General features: G+C 36.2%; 1 protein-coding gene across 6 annotated transcripts in view; it reads left to right on the top strand.

The window, feature by feature from the left end:
- Positions 1 to 17,920, top strand: part of CSMD3 (CUB and Sushi multiple domains 3) — a 1,247,213-nt gene that overhangs the window by 668,199 nt on the left and 561,094 nt on the right. For all 6 annotated transcript variants that reach the window (XM_053896606.1, XM_019467839.2, XM_019467838.2 and 3 more), the window contains one exon: positions 8,465 to 8,577. In XM_053896606.1, coding sequence (XP_053752581.1) covers positions 8,465 to 8,577 — 113 coding nt within the window. The remainder of the gene's footprint in view (positions 1 to 8,464; positions 8,578 to 17,920) is intronic.

Raw genomic sequence — 17,920 nt, 5'->3', positions numbered from 1 at the left:
TGCTTTCATCCTAAACCTTGTTTACCCATTGGTGCAAGGTCAGGGAATTGCTAAACTTATTCCCCACAAGTGAGTATCTGGATATGTGTTAGTTACTTTACTTTGGCATTCTCAAAAACTAGTAAGAAGATAGTTTCACTTTTGTTCTGCCAGTAATTGGATTCCTGGATTTATAAGTCCAGATCACGTGTCTACTGGTATAAGAGAAAAATTATGTCAGACCAGTTAAACAGGGAAGACTTTCTTCAAGACTATTGGCTCCTACTGCAATAGGGACCAATACTATTGAAATAGGAGTCAATACTATTACAATAGGGAAGAGGAATCAAACTCAACTGGTGAAATAAAAAATAGAGTGGTTTTTATGAGCTGAGAAAACTAGAGGAAAGTTACTGAAGAACTGTAGATGGGAGATTAGTCAGTATGAATAGGTCATCTGTGTTTGCTAATTGATGCTGATGTTGAGCTCTTACCCACCCACAGAAACTGAGAGATCAGAGTGCTAATTCCTTTGATGATTATGCTTCAGAGGGATGGCTCCCAGGTCCTTGAGAAACACATTCTTGGGGTGTAGAAAATTTGCTTCTCAAAGTGCAGAGAAAGGATTTACAATTCCAAGTTTTCTAAAGTAAATGCTCTTTAAAAAGGTAGGCTAGGTCTCTCCAGTCTGGAAGAAGACTGTTGAAAGTTTAGTTAAGCTCAGGGGAACATTAGGAATACAATTTTCAGATGTTTGGAAATTGTGATCATGGGACATATTCCTGGGAGTACAGAAAGGAAAAAAATGCTTTAACAAATAACATGTTTTTGCCCCTAATAAAGCGTAATTTTTAAAGCAGTTGAAACAACATTGCTGTGAATAGGGTAGCAAGGCTGTCCATGAACATTCTAAGTTTGCCAGAATACCTTCTTTCAGTTGAGTTCAGTGCCATCATCAGTTGCTCTAGAAAATGTAAGTTTTAGGTCCTTTTTGAGAACAACTGCCTGACACTTAATGTGCTGCTGGCTTTACTTGGCAAGCCTGGGTCTCCCTAGGTTTTTGTTTCACTTTGATATGATCATATGGATGATCAACTTCACTTGAAAGACTCCCTCCATCACAGGAACAGCCGATCTTTCCTCTACGACAATTTTAGGTGGATAGAATCTCCCGGTCAATAGTGGGGGCAGAATTCTTCTGGTGGGTCCTTCAAGGTCCTTATAACCTTATGTCTCAGGACTTCTAGGGAAGAACAAAAGCCCTTTGAAGTATTGAACATGTTTATGAGAGGATTCAGTTAAATTGGGTACAGGACACGATCTCTGACCCCAGTTCATAAGTCTGCCAAATATAAGTTCAAAGGGAAAAATATTTTGCTTGCTTGCAGGGGTTGCTCTGATTTTTCATAAGGCTAGCAGTAAAGTTCTAGGCCATATGAGGCAAGTATCCTGCTGAATTTTAGGAAATGAGTTTGATTTATCTTATAGGAATCTGTAAATATGGGCATAATTACTGGATGGCAAGTAGAAATCAGGTAACTTCCTCTCTCTGATTCATTAGGCTGTGGTTTCCTCCAAGTGGAAAATGTGTGTATTAAGACAGAATTTACCACTGCCTGAGGATCGGCATTTGAACAGGGAAACACTTCTTCAGACCATCCAGATATCACAATACATAACTACACAAAATCTCTTAAACACCACAAGAATTAATTATATGACATCCAAGTGCCATCAAAATTCTAGAAAAGTTGGTTGGGGAAAACTGCCTGTACATAGTGGCCTATAAAGCATTCTGCTGACAAATTTTTCATGTCTTTAGAATGTGTTGAACAACTTCATCTTTTAGTTATATGTGGTAAGAGTCTAGTGCCTTCAAAATCTCTCTTTTACTTGATGATTATGTTGATGAGATAACATTACTACCCAAGAAATATGGACTATGCCATGAATATTTTTGTTAGATAATTCCCATAGTTCAGTCAAATTTCTTTTAGCTCCTTTCCTTAATTTTTTTAATGTTTGTTTATTTGAGAGAGAGAGAGAGAGAAAGAGAGAGAGAGAGAGAGAGAGCACGAGCATGAGTGGGGGAGGGGCAGAGAGAGAGGGAGAGACAGAATCAAAAGCAGGCTCCAGGCTCTGAGTTGTCAGCACAGAGCCTGATGCAGGTCTTGAACTCATGAACAGTGAGATCATGACCTGAGCTGAAGTCAGATGCTTAACCAATTGAGCCCCAGGCGCCCCTTTTAGCTCCTTTTCTAATCCATTTGTACATTTGTGTGTGTGTGTGTGTGTGTGTGTGTGTGTGTGTGTGTGTGTGAAGCATATTTTTTGGGAATTAACAAAAATTCTTATTGTATTGGATATGAGGCTTCTAAGTTTGAAGTCTGCCACATTTAACAGTGGCTTTTGAAGCTCTGTCAGCAAAATCATTGCCTTCTGAAGTTTTCATTCTGCCTGTGTGAGCTCTACAAGAGAACACTGATCTGAGCAGGCAGTTGTACAACCTTTCACAAGTCAGCTATCAATCTTCCATGAGATACTTTATTCCCCCTCAAAGTAGAAAATCTTCTGTTTTTCCAAATTTGTTCTGCTGCATGACAGGTAACAAACACTTACTATATAGGGGTGCAATTTCTTTTTATTGCTATTGACGAGGCAGCTTGTGTCATCTAAATTCAGGGCAAAATAGAAGCTTCCAAAATTTCATAAGAAATCAGTAGACCATACAAAACCTCAAGTATCCAGAGCATATGACGTACTGGCAAACATTATTAAATTGTCATTGATGAACAAGAATATCAGACAAATCAAGTCAGGGCCAAGCGTCTTCTTCTATTACCATGGAATAGCTGTGATCATCTATTTGATTAGGATCTGGTAAAAAAAAAACTCACAAGATCTAAGAGATTACATTTATTAACAGAGTATTAGGATTGAAGAATAATGCCTGTTTATAAGTAGCCTGATGGCATACCCACAGGTTTGGAATCTTACACCCTTGAGAGATAGCTGTCACAACACACAGGACTTGGAAAGAAGTCAGCCAGGTGACTCAAGGTAAGGAGCTGAGCCTTTTTTAAAATGTGTCTGCTGCTACCAAAGCATCCCAGTACCCACAGTGCCATGGCCCCCAGAAGACCTGAGAAATAACATTATTGATAGGTGGTCTCATCCTCACTTTTGAGTTAAGATTCCAAAATTAGCACCTTGATTTTCACAACACAACTGTATTTCAAAATTCAGAATCCCAACACTGAGGCAGTACTGAGCAGTTACCATGCATTTGCTCTACCAGAGGTTTTGCACGCTCTGCAGAGGTTCGAATCCATTGTCTACAATATCGTCCTAGTCCCCAAAATTGTCTAGATTGTTTTTATGTCGTAAGGTATTTCATTTGCAAAATGCGATGACTCCTATAGTGTATCCTTTGGGGGCCGTTAGCATCAACAGATACCCTGAATATTTTACCTCGGTTTGGCAGCAATGCACTTTATCTGGTGAGGCCGTGTGCCCTTGTGAAAGAAGGAAATTGTAACGAACCCAAAGCATCGTTTCTACTTGGCGCTTTAGTATCTGGTTCTACCGGAAAACCATCTACATATTGAAACCTACAGATCCTTCTGGTGGGACAGCTTTCATTAAGTTTTCCTGTATATGACTAGAGAAATAGAGGGTATTGAAACCCTTGAAAAATCGTTTCCATAAATATTGAACTTCTTCCTATGTAAAAGCAAACTAGAATTTAGACTTGTCCATGATGGGAACTGGCAGAAAAAAAAAGGGCAGAAAATAGATACATTGGAGAAAAGCTTTGCAGAGGATGACACCAAAATTATAATAGTTCTGGTGTTAGGAACCACAGGCATTCTTGGAACAATGAATGTATTTGTTTCCTTAAGATCTTATAAACAAGGTAACCATCTTTATCAAATTTAACTTCTTTACTGGGAGTTGGCAGTATTCATATTAATATTATAGGGTGAGTACCCTTTCTTTTATAATTATCCTTTGTTTTTCTAATTTTTTATAATTGATTTTCCTTCTAGTTGAGCCCTGTTGAGCCCTCAGCAGAGAGTATTGTTTGGCACATGACTTTTGCTCTTGATGCGTGATTTCCATTGGTTCTGTATCTCGCATTAAATCAGTGTTATTATTCCTTGGACCTAAAGTAATCTATCGATATGTTTCTATTCAGGGTGCTTTTTCCGTGTGCCGTGGGACTGCAGTCCTCTGCTATATCCCTTTTCTTGTGGAAGGCACATAGTAACCAAACCAAATGCTTTTTTTTGAGGACTTTTCACAGACACTCCAGATGGAGTATACAATATGGTAGTCTTAATTTGCATGAGAGATCTCTCCCCAAAAGGTTTACAGGGAATCAGGAGAAAGTAAGAAAGTGTTTTCCTCAGTCATGGGATCTGTTCATGTGGGAACCAACATAAGAAAAGACGCATAAAGCTGATTCAAATTACCAGTGACCTGTATTGATCTATCACAATTAAAATCTGAGCACTTTTTGGGGAAATTTCAGAATAAGTAACAGTAGTATCTACCAGAAAAAAACAAGGATATGTTAGCCAGAGGGCAATTTACTGTAACGTGCATTTCACCAGTGATGTAAACAGTCTTAACTGAACAGTTAACTAGCAGGTTTTAACTTTTCATTTTCTTTTTCATATTCTGATTGTCCCCAAACTGAGTAACTACTGGTAAGATTTGAGTAATAGTTGTCCTTTCCGTTCTACCCACCCCCCTTTTTCCTTAATTTGAGCTTGGATAGTCAGGACGAGAGCTAAGATAAAGGTGGATAGAGCCAGAGGATGATTTTCATCTGCCCCTAGAATCATGCTAGTAAATTCTATAAAAGTCTCAACAAATGTTATATGGAGAATAATAGGGTATTCACCTGTCTTCTGTTTATAACACTGTGGTTTCTCCCAGCTCACCTTTAGAAGAAAGGCTGTGTCAGTGTCTTTCAGTGGGTCTCCTGAACCCTTCGTTCTTCCACAGTTGTGGAAGATAGTGGATACCTGGCTACTCTTTAATGTGGTTGGTGGGTCTTCGTCTGGTCCCCAACATGCTTGGTCTGTCAAATGAGCAAAATCGGCTGGTTGCAGAATTCCACATGGTAGCTAGTCCACATCCCCAAGTGTGGGGCTATAAATTTAAAGGAGAAAGAGACGGGGGTAAACAGAGGGAGCAGAGACAGCAGAGGAAAGAAGGCAGAGGCTCTGTGAAAGAGAAAGTCACTTGAATTCTCAGTTTTTTTTTCTTCCATTCTTTTCAATCTTTACTCTGACTGTCCAAATCATTTTTAACTTTCCTCTTAGAATGATATCTATACAATAAATACAAGTATTCAGTTTCCTTGGGATGATGCCCTCCTAAAACCCTCAAAAATCCTGAAAGACTAGATCCTTCCATTATTCCAAATGTGACAGAGAGACAGTACCCTGTTTAAAAGAACGAACTGCAAACATCCCATATTTTTCACCATCAGAGCTAATCATGATCTTGATGGGATTGTAGAGCCCAATTTACCCTTGCTTCCTAATAATAAAACCTTGAATTTGAGAGAGTAGTTCATTCAGATAGTATTTCAAAAAAGCAGAATGCTAGAAGAGAGACTTTATAATCCAAAGCATTTTACCAGACTGTTTGTGACCACAAGACTTTTAGCTGGTCCATTTAATTCAAGAACTGCCCTTGTATCCCATCCTCATCACCAAATTGTTGGGGAAATATAACTAAAGAGAAAATCTCCTGTCAGCCTAGTCAATGCTGTCCACAGAATGTAAGAATGAACAAAACAGTTTTAATATTAACAAAACAGTTTTAATATTAAATAAGCATTACACCAGACTGTGATGTGTGTGTATCATGGGCAAGCCACTAAGGAGATTGCAGAGAAATAAATCTTGCCCTTTTATATAGTCAGGCAGATACAGTCACTTAGATGCATGTTCATTGTCTTATCCAAAAAAAATTAAAGATAAAACTTTTCCAATCTTTATGATGGACAGGGAGTTACATCATGGAGTTATGTGCCTAGACTTAAATTCCCACAAAAGTGGGGAAACAAGGCAACATCCTCCTTGATGTTTGCATTTCAAAGAGATAGCACCCAGGCCTCCAAGACAGACATTCACAAGATCCAACATTGGCAAGAGGCTTAATTGACTTAAAATATTTATATACACTTGAAAAAAACAGATATTTATGATTTCAAATTTTCTAAAGGAAATGCTAAAGAGAAGGGGGTTTTCTCCTTTAGCATAATGGAATTTACTTATTTATTATTTTGGAAAAGAGAGAGAGAGAGAGAGAGAGAGAGAGAGAGAGAGAGAGAGAGAGAGAGAGAAGGCGAGCACACAAGTAGGGTAGGAGCAGAGATAGAGAGGAGGGAGAGAATCCTAAGGAGGTTCCGCACCGTCAGCGCAGAGCCTGATGCAGGGCTGGATCTCACAAATTGTGAGATCACGACCTGAGACAAAATCAAGTCAGATGCTTAAGCAACTGAGACACCCATGTGCCCTGCATCATGGACATTTTAAATTATTATTATTTTTAAGATTTCTATTTACTCTTACACCAGCCATGAGGTGGGAACTGGGTAGGATCATAGGGAAACAAGTTAGCCAGGGGACAGTTTAGACTGTATGTGTTAACTGTTTTTTATGAACTGACACAATTATCATGCCAGAAGTTTGGGACTGGTAAAAGTTCAGGACTGAAAAAGAAATGAAAACATAGTGAAGTAAATAATAATTCAATCCTCTCATGAAAACAACCTTTAATAATTAATGTGAGATAGATTGTTGGTGCATTTGATATGGTATGCCTGACATATGTCCTCGAGTGTTAAGCTCTCATGCCCATTTCATAGTGAAATGATTTTACTTTCTGTCATGTCTCTGAGGTTGAGTCCTCACTCTTGCCCCTAAATAAACCTGTCTCTCTACTATAGCTCAGAAGAGTAGTACTTATCAACTCACCAATTTGAAAATTGGAAGTTCATATACCACAAAGTTTAACTGCATGATCTTTTAGCCAGAAGACCCAGAAGCAATGAAACATCTTTTCAAATGATGGGGTGTGTGTGTGTGGACATATATAGATATGTGTACAAAGGTGTATATACAGATATACATAAAGGATAATGTATGTATGTAAGTCTTTTATATTATAATAATTTTACATTTGCTTTGGCAGGAAGAAAATGAATACGCTTTAAGATTCCATAATATTTTATAGTATCTTTATATCTTACCAATATTCCTCAGTATCACATATAACCCCATAATTAAATCATTGTATTTAGCTAAGGTTATTTGTGACAGATTCCCATAAATTCTGTCACACTGGACACTAGTGACACAGCTATATTTAATGCAGTCTGCTGACGATATTTTACAGTTTGGGTGGCTGAGTAATGAGCAGAGCATTTTGCTGTCATGGTCACTTTGAGGATATGGGCATCCGTGCTGCCCTCTGCTGGTTTAATTGTAGTGTAGCCTCCATCCAAATGCCTGTTCTCTTAGGTGCCCATTTTATTTTGGAGGGGAAATTTATAGCTTCTCTCCTCATGTAATTTTCCAGCAATCCTCATGGTCTAGCAACAAAGTAGGTAAACACTTAAGAATTCCTTCTTTTAAAAACCTATCTTTCAGTATATAATTTAGAAGTCTTTACTAATATGGATATTTTACTCAGCAGTGAATCCATTTTTTTTTTCCTCTTCCTATTCTTGACAAACTCCCCCTCGCCCAAAGTCTTATTTACTCATTTGCTTTCCTCCTTTATATGACCCTTGGCTTTGGTTCAAACGTGTGACTGTAACATAATTAATGATAGAGGGAAACATGAGGTAATTCCCCTTTTTAAGGTTAAAAAATTGAGCATTACTGAATGAGATTATTAATGCATAGATCCGGTGATGCTGCATCAAACTAGCAGCATGTTTCTAAGGTAAAACTGTTTGCAGTAAAACAAAAATACATGACATAGGTACTCTGATATCAGTATTGCAAAGGGATATATTATATTCCATGCCATTTTATTGTTTTGCACAGTGCTTGAGTGTTTTTCTACAATATTTCTTTAGAACAGCGTTCTGTAAAACTTGAAAGGTTAAAATAAAGAGCATGCCTGGTGTTTTAAAAAAAATAAAGATTTTTTTAGATCCTTTTTTTCTTTTCAGTTCAAAAGAAGTATAAGATTCTCTGATAGTCTAAAATTTAGTATCTTGCCTCAGGGTTATGAAAGACCTAACCTAGTTAAACACATGAACTGGCACTTGCTCGTAATAAATCTCGATCACTAAATTGTGTAGTTTGTTCTATTATATCAAGGCGAGTTTATCTGACAGTCTTTTTTTTTTTTCTAGCCAAGAAAATATTGAGAAACAGTTCTGTCTCCTAATTTGCATGCAGAGAATGTTTTAATGACACATTTCTCTCTTCTCCGTCCATCTCTCTTTTAGGCTGACTGGAAGCTTTGTGCCAGACTTGATAGTGAGCATGAGTAGCCAAATGTGGCTGCACCTTCAAACAGATGAAAGTGTTGGATCTGTTGGCTTCAAGGTTAACTACAAAGGTAATGATGGATTGCTACTGTGGGAAATATGCTATCTTAATACCACCAGAGGATACTTTTAAATTCGAGCTTAATTGCATCTACAAATGAAAGTTTCCCAGAACATAAGCAAGAATATATTCTACCAAAATGCTTCTTTTTTAAATTTAACTATAAATGTTGATTTCACTTCTCTTTAAGTAAAAATAGGACTGGCTTTCTTCTTTTCCTTTAGGATGTGTCTATTTTGCATACTTCATCTCTCCCCCAGGCTACTGTAATTTCCCTCTATTTTAGTCACTCTGGACTCCTCGCCTTTCCCAGAACAGACAATGTAGTTTTATACATTTATACAATTTGCCTGATAAAAGTAATATACTGATGATTAAATACTTAAATCCAAAGTAAAGGATTTAATTCCCCAAAGAATTTACAGCACCGCTTTTTGAGGCGATTGGAGGGATCTATCAGTTGTTCTCTTAGCTCAGATACATGGTCTTGGTGTTCAAATGATCGATTCCTATGTAAGTGATGGGTCACAAATGTGTTAAATTGCTACTGCCCACCCCGGTATTGGCAGTGATCCAGACTGATGACAAATGACCTGGGTATAACAAAATCTTTTGTTCTGGTTCCATTTATAAGAGATAGATGCAAACATTGTAAAATCGCAAATAACCGTGACACATGGTGAACCTTGTTTAAAAACAAATAGAGACAGTGGATATATACACGCAACATGTATATTAGAAATGCATATATAGAACCCTCACTGAAAAATATATCAATGTTAATAAATTCACTTGAAATCTATACCTTAAAAATGTATAAGAAAGCAGCAGAACATTATGTTGCTGGATTTTATTATTTCTGTCGTGGTGAAAATCATTTTTCTCTGTCTTATCAATTTAAACAAGAGCTGTTAAAAATTCTCTTACTTGCATTATAATAATTTTTAATCAGTTTCCTTTTTCAAACAGTGGCTTGCCATGCCTTTGTATCTGGACACATGGAAATGAATGCATGATGTTGTCAGGGAGACAGAACACATGCACTCAGTGTTTTTAACTTGTGACTAAATTTGGTACTATATTAATTTGAATAGTTCAGGAAATCTGTATAAATGTCAGTTACAAAAAAATAAAAAGGTTAGCCTGATTATAATTTTAAATATATCCCTCCTCCATTTAAAAATCCACATCTGTCTCGGTAAATACAACAGAATCGCAACCTTTCAAGAATGGTCAGCTTTTGTTAAAAGTATCTGCGTCTTGACGTTTTCATTTGAAAAATTTTTCCACTCTAAATCACTAAATGAAGCTGGCATCTTTGTATTCCTCTTGGTTTTATTATTTTCTTCACCCTATGAAGGTTACCTGTCAGAAAACCTATAGTTGTGTAATCCTTAGAAACTATATAAATCATTAATGATAATGCTTCCACAAAGAACACAGTTGTTAAGGCTCATAAAACTTGCTGGAGAAGTAGAGGAGTTCCAACCATATTTACAAAGCTCTCCACTCCGCTGCAGTTCAAGAGCTGAGGTAGATTATAAAGGAGCACAATTAATTTGTTTTCTTTCTGCCCAGTTTTCAACAAATAATTTAAAAAAAAAAGTCTCCTAAGGATCTACTGTGTGTTGGCTACTGAATGAGTTGTTGAATATAGAAAGAAGAGCCAGATGTAGTCTCTCAGGAAGATCGTAATACAGTGGCACAGAAAAACATACCCAACCACTCAAGCACGAATATCTACAGAGATGAGAAAATTGAAACCAACACGGGGGATTCTTAGTGAATGTTGCCTTTACTCATCCCCGTCTCTTCCCTCTATTCTAATCTAACCTCCTCTGCACTGTGAATGATCTCTAGTGGCAAGGAAGTGTCACGTGACACTCCAGCCGTAGGTGTTTTCATACTTTTCATTGCTTAGAGATAAAGTCCGCAACTTCTAGAGATCTTCCCTTCCAGCTTTGTTCAGCCTGTCTTTTTCTTTCTATAATTCAGTTTTCTCAAAGTATCTGCAACCCTCCATCCCAGCAAGTTGCTTCCTACCTCTCCTCTGGGCACATGCAGACAATTCTCTCTGGGTCTCTATTCTTATTTTATTAGCATCACATCACTCACCCTGCAAGACAAAATTCAAACATTTCTTCTGTGAAGTCTTTCTTAACTCTTCTTATCACAAAATAACACTTTCTCTGTTTTATAAGACCTGTACCATATATTATATATACACACACGCACACATTATCTTACCAGATGGAAATATGTCACATTCATCTTCATATTTCCATTAGCAACCTTTTGCTATGTCATCATGGGCAATTAGTAAAACTGAACAAATGATTTAACCTGTAAATGTGATGTAATATAGGGTAAAGTATGTCCTTAAAAATTTAGTTTACCATGATTTTTTTTTCCTACTGTGAAAATCATACTTTTGCATTCTCCATGATTTAAAACCTGAGCTCAAAGTTGAAGCAGGGTTCATTTTGAGAAGTTTCAAATTTTGATGTGCAGATAGCTTCAGCAACTTCGCCTACTAAAAATAATTTTCATAATTACCACGCTCTGTGTTAAGTAGTGTGTTGGTTTTAAATGGAACACCTGCTATAAAAACTTTCCAGATTGATCTAAAGATGTCTTCTTTTTGTCATCTGTAGATTTTGCATGAGACAGCATTGACTTAGCTCTCCTGTAAATTAAACATAGATTTTATGGCATATTTTCTTTTAATATATGTATGTATATATATTTTAATTTTAAAGGTAGTGACTGAATTATGCAACTTAGATTTTGGGTTTTTCTTTAATAATATATTTTAATTCTTAAATTATGTTGTGCTCATTGCCTGTGACAGTTCTTCTAAAACTTGCTTTAAAAGAAAATAAGATTCCAATGACATCTCCTATTAAGAAACCCAAAATAGAAAAAGATTAAAAGCTGGGTGGCTCTGGTGGAAGGGGTGGGAAGGAGGATTGGCACCCCCATTGGTCAGACTGCCCCTCATTTCCTCTGAGTACAAGGAAACCCTAATGCTCCAAAAAACCTGTTTGAAAATCACTTTTTTAAGACCATACTTTGATGTAGAGACCAACAATGTATCTGTAAATATAAAATGACACATAGTTGCTGAATTAAGTTGTCATATCTTTATTTTTTTAAATTTTTTAATCTTCATTTTATTTTTGAGCTTATTTATTTGTTTGAGACAGAGACAGAGACATGGGAGGGGCAGAGAGAGAGGGAGAAAGAGAGAATCTCAAGCAGGCCCTACACTGTCAGCACAGAGCCTGATGCGTGGCTCAAACTCACCAAGAGTGAGATCATGTCCTGAGCCAAACTGAGTCGAATGCTTAACCGACTGAGCCAGTTGTCATTACCTTTAGAACTTCAGTTTTAATATTTGGAACTATCAGTGCTTTAATGTTAGAATTTGCACATTAACTATCTTAAACTATAAAAAGGCAACAGGTGTTTGAAGCAAAAAAAAAAAAAGTTCCTTAATAGAAATGCAATTCATTCTTATTCATTTACACTTCGTTTAATATTTATTATGTACATGACAGTATGCTGAGTACTGTGTTCTATAGCAGAAATGAATAAAATAAACACTGTATTCTTGAGAAGTTTAATGATATTCCCTTACTTGTTAAAACCAGTAATGTCCATATTGGGTATAACAAATCACAGCCATCCTGCTCTGCAGGAAATTTGTGAGTTTGCCGAAACTATGATTCAAGATATGACACTAGGTGTTCCTGCTAAAAAGGAAGAATAACCTAGCTATGTATCTTTCCCCATTAGCCTTAGAGACATTAATTTTGTTTTCTTGTTTTATATTGTCATTATTTCAAATGTATATTAACCAGAAGAAAAGATAGTTCCCCCCACCCCCCACTGGACTTATTAGCATCCATTAACACTGTGCTATTTTTTAAAATATATTTTCATCTTCATCTAAGAAGACCTAAGCAACATTAAAAGTATAATTAATAATTACTAAGAACCTTGTATATTGCAATCACTTTGCCTGCATTAACTCATTAAATCTACTTAAAACTTCAAGAGGTATCAATTACTACTCAATTTTACAGATCAGAAAAATGACTAGGATATAAGCACTATGATGTAGCAACTTTGGTCTGTTCCGTTCACTGTTGTATTCTCAGTATCTAGCACAGTGCCTAACACATAATAACCACTCAGTAAATATTTGTGGCTGTGTGAATGAATGGACCCAGGTATCAGATCATTAACTAAATGCAGAACCTCGATGTAACTTCATGATTTCATGATGCTCTCCATTATGAAATATTACATTCTGTGTGGATGTTAAGGGTTTTGGGGAAGCAGAAAGGTTAAAGCCTTAAAGACAAGCTGAAGACCCTAATCAGTGTAAAAAGTGTAAGGATACCACAAGATTGAGTGAAATTACTGAGCTCCCATTGTCTCATCAGCTACACATACAACTACACATAAAAAACACACATACACAACAAAAGCCACTTGATTTCAAATGTCTGTACATTTTTATTTCCAGAGGGTAAGTTTATATTCTTTAGAGATATTTAGTAAGAGAGCTGAAAGTCCATGACAGAGGCATATAAGGAAGAATCTCTTTTTTTTAATGTTTATTTATTTTTGAGAAAGAAAGAGAAAGAGAGAGCACGCGAGCAGGGGAGGGACAGAGAGAGGGAGACAGTGGATCCAAAGCAGGATCTGGCTGACGCAGACAGCCCCATGTAGGGCTCAAACTCAGGAACCGTGAGATCATGACCTGAGCCAAAGTCGGACGCTTAACCTACTGAGCCGCCCAGGCACTCCAAATCTCCAGCTTTTGTAGAGTTCTGAGAGTGATATTATCTCCTCATCTTAAAAATCAGGTTTTTTAATTGATTGCCTAATTTTCAGTCGTGTGACAGTGTGCATTCTCAACCATATAGCGTTAACAGCAAGTGTTAACAGCATGCACTGTTATAAGCACATACATCATCTCATGTAATCAACTGCAATAAATCTGCAAGATAGTTAGTATTATTATTCCTATTGTGTAGATGAAGTAATTGAGGCATGGCAAGTTAGACAATTTGTTCAAGATCACATGGCTAGTGGCTGGCAAAATCAAGATGACTGTGAACTCTATATTTTGACTGCTGCTTTTTAGAAACTTATATTCTGTCCATAAATCTTAGCTTGGATTTAAAGTTATTTAGATATTTAAATATTAAAATAGCTCTCAACTAAAGTACATGGCTAGAATTTAAAATTTTGATGAAGCCATCTGCTTTCATTAGATGACCTAAAATTTTGAAATGGCAATTTTCATGAAAGATGATTATTTTACTTAAATATTTAGGATCATTAATTTTTACAGTTTAAAGTGAATGGACAGTCCTTTCTCTCATTGTAGAACTGAGGGATCGAGATCCCATTATTTGCCAAAATGCAAGTTTTTAGTAATAAGGGCATATGCCACAGGTAAGATGGATTGATACCAATGATTTGAAAATTAGACAATTACTTCCAAGCGTGTGACCCAAGTTGAAGTTCAAATTTAATAAAAACAATAACAGCAAACTTTGCTTCTTTAAAGTGCATGTTTAATTCTGGACGTATCATTCTTCTTAAATCTATCAAATAGTGTTTTGGGAGGTTAATTAGAACATTTGGTAGGTAGCTGCTGATGATACTTTAATAATTTCTACAACAAAAATCGTGACACGCAAATCAGGCATCTAGGTTTTATGCTTTATGCTTATAAGAGCACATTTTTCTTCTTTTTCCTGCTGTTTTCTTGATTTCTCCTTCTTTCTCTCTCCTTTCTTCTTGTATCTTTATTTTTCTATGATACTACCATATTACTTTCCGACTGCCTTTCATTTGTAAATATATCATGACTGTCTTTGCAGCCCAATTGTATGGATTGGCCTTCATCTGATGACTGTACAATAACCCCCAAAATGTACACACCATAATTTGACATGAGTCAGTAGTCATTTTGGTCATTACCTTTATTACGATATTAAAATGTTGAAATAAATACTCTTGTACAAGTTTCCATACATTTTTTTTTCTGTTTTACTGGGGAAGCAGATTCTGAAAATAGTATGGATATTGAAATAAGTAATGCATCTTAAGTAATTATTTCCTAAATTTTATATTTTCACTTCCTCAGAAGTGTAAAAATGAGGTTTTTCCCTACAACCTAAAATGGAATACTACTAATCTGTTAGGTGTTTGCCAATCTGATGTGTTATAAACACAGTATTATTGAATTTAATAGCTACAGGGTTATTGAACATCTTGTCATAGATTTATTAAATTAACCACCTGGATTTCATCCTCTTTGAAATTTTTCAGCTTTGTGCTCTTCGTAAGGCGTTATTAATGGTCACAACTTATTGACTTTTCCTCTAATTCTGGGTGAACAGAGAATTAAACTTTCCTGTCCTCTTGAAGTTAAGTGTGGCCATGTGACTACTAAAGTGTAAATAAGTGACTATAATCACTCCCAGGCCAAAGCATTGAATTATACTGTTGTTCCCTTTCAAAAGGAACAATGAGGCCATATCTTCCAGGTAGAACAGCTACAAATTGATGCTGCTTCCTTACGGAGAGCAGAGATCCCCTCCCCACCCCATTTCCCCAACTATATAGCATACGTTGCATGCACAAGACATAAACTTTGTTTTGCTAAGCCTCTAGAATTTCTGGGTTAATTTGTTATCCTAGCATAACCTAGTATATTCTGATGGATACACAATATAAGTTAGCCTATTCTTGGTTTGTCTGTGTACTCTTAACAAGTCGTAAGCACTTTGGGCACATTAGGGGTATAACCCTTAGTTTGTCCTTACACTGCAAGTATTTTCTTGCAGTCTATTTTGATTCCATGAAATTGAAATGATATCAAGTTTTTAGTTTCTTCCTGTTCTAATCAAACGTTTCATTCCTTTTATTTATTGCATTTGGACTTGTATAGGTGTTGTACGTCTTTTAACGATTTTATTAAAGTTACTATACACACACACACACACACACATACATATAAATATATATGTATACGTATTATATATCATTTAACTATTTTTTTCTGCCAAACCATACTGCTTCAATTTCACTAGTCTTAAAGTTTTCTTTTTAAAATATCTTCTGGGCACATCTTCCTGCCACTATTTTTGTATTTCAAATTTCCATGACAATTCACATACACCTAACTTTCACCTTTATTGTAAAATAATTTTGTGGAATTACATAAAATAGTATTTGTTATTTTCATTAGAATTGTATTAATTGTGGGGCGCCTGGGTGGCGCTGTCGGTTAAGCGTCCGACTTCAGCCAGGTCACGATCTCGCGGTCGGTGAGTTCGAGCCCCGTGTCAGGCTCTGGGCTGATGGCTCGGAGCCTGGAGCCTGTTTCCGATTCTGTGTCTCCCTCTCTCTCTGCCCCTCCCCTGTTCATGCTCTGTCTCTCTCTGTCCCAAAAATAAATAAAAAAAAAAAAGTTGAAAAAAAAATTAAAAAAAAAAAAAAAGAATTGTATTAATTGTATTAATTGTATCGTATTAATTTTATATATTGCTTTGGTCTATATTTATTTAATTAGGTAATGTCCTGGCACACCTGGGTGGCTCACATGGTTAAGCATCTGACTCTTGATTTCAGCTCAGGTCGTGACCTTGCAGTTCATGGGATCCAGCCCTGTGTCTGGTGTGGAGCCTGCTTGAGAGTCTCTCTCTCCCTCTCCCTCTACCTCTCCCTTGCAGTCTCTCAAAAAAACAAAAAACAAAAAAAAACACAAAACAAAACAAAACAAACAAACAGAAAAAACCTTCATAATGCCTTCTCACCAAGTCATCTTTTGTCTTCTTAGATTTAAATTTTATGTTTTTATCTATTTTTTTAATGTTGATTTGTTTATTTTTGAGAGCGAGAGAGACAGCACAAGTTGGGGAGGGGCAGAGTAAGAGAGAGGGAGATAGAGAATCCAAAGCAGGCTCCAGATTCTGAGCTGTCAGCACAGAGCTCTACACAGGGCTCAAACTCACAAACCATGAGATCATGCCTTGAGCCAAAGGTGGATGCTCAATGGACTGAGCCACCCAGGTGCCCCTATGTTTTTTTATATATATATATATATGTATATATATATATATATATATATATATATATATATATATATATACATATATACATATGTATATATATATATATACACATATATGTATATATGTGTATATATATATATATACATATGTATATATGTGTATATATATATATATATACATGTGTATATATGTATATATACAGTTTCTTTTTCATTATGACAGCTTTATTTCTAAATATGTTTTACTTTTTTGGTAGATTGTAGTAGTATGTTTATTTTTCTATTTCCCTTTATAACTGATTAGAAATAACTATTATATTTTATCTTATTACTATATTTCTATTATAAAGATGAGTTGTTGAGTTTTACATATCTGTGTGGTGTTTAGCCATAGTACTTAATTCTTTGATAATTATGCACTGTAACAGTGGGAAGGCATTTATTAGGAAATTATTAAAAAACTCAACTACTATTGTCTTAAATATGGGTTTACTATTCTCACATGACATGTCTAGGAAAGAGTAGATACTGATGTTGGATGATTGCTTCACATCATCATCTGAGACTCAGATGCTTCCTTTCATTCTCTTCACCTTTCTTAGCATTATCCCCAAAGTTGTAACAGCACTGTTGCCAGACATCAATTGTAGGAACAGATTGGAATTCCTCAAACCCTGTTAAATTATACTGATGAGAAGTAGCATTTCTGTCCATTTCTTCTTTTGATGACAGTGACTTTATTATTTTAATGTTTAACATGATACTTGACACAGATATGTGGAAAAGAGTCTTTTTACCAAGTCTGCCTACATTCTTCTTAGTCCTGTTTTACTCTGAGTTTTTATTAAGAATAGCTGATAAGAGGGGTGGGGGGCACGTGGGTGGCTCAGGCTCAGTTGGTTAAGCATCTGACTTTGGGTCAGGTCATGATCACATAGTTCGTGGGTTCGAGCCGTGCTTCAGGCTCTGTGCTGACAGCTCAGAGCCTGTAGTCTGCTTTGGATTCTGTGTCTCCCTCTCTCTGCCCCTCCCCCGCTCATGCTCTGTCTCTGTCTCTGTCTCTCTCAAAAATGAAAAAAAAAAAAAACATTAAAAAAATTAAGAAACAAAAGAATAGGTGATAGGGTCACTTTTCTCCATTCAATGATACGAGTGCATGTTTAACCAAGTCACTCCTTTAACTATGTTCATAGGCTTCTGATGGCTGGGACAAGCTACTACTGCAATAAAATCTTCTTGAACATAATATCTG

Source organism: Panthera pardus, unplaced genomic scaffold, assembly GCF_024362965.1.
Source record: "Panthera pardus isolate Hobbes unplaced genomic scaffold, ASM2436296v1 HiC_scaffold_7, whole genome shotgun sequence".
Lineage (NCBI taxonomy): Eukaryota > Metazoa > Chordata > Mammalia > Carnivora > Felidae > Panthera > Panthera pardus.
This window is presented reverse-complemented; position numbering and strand designations above follow the sequence as displayed.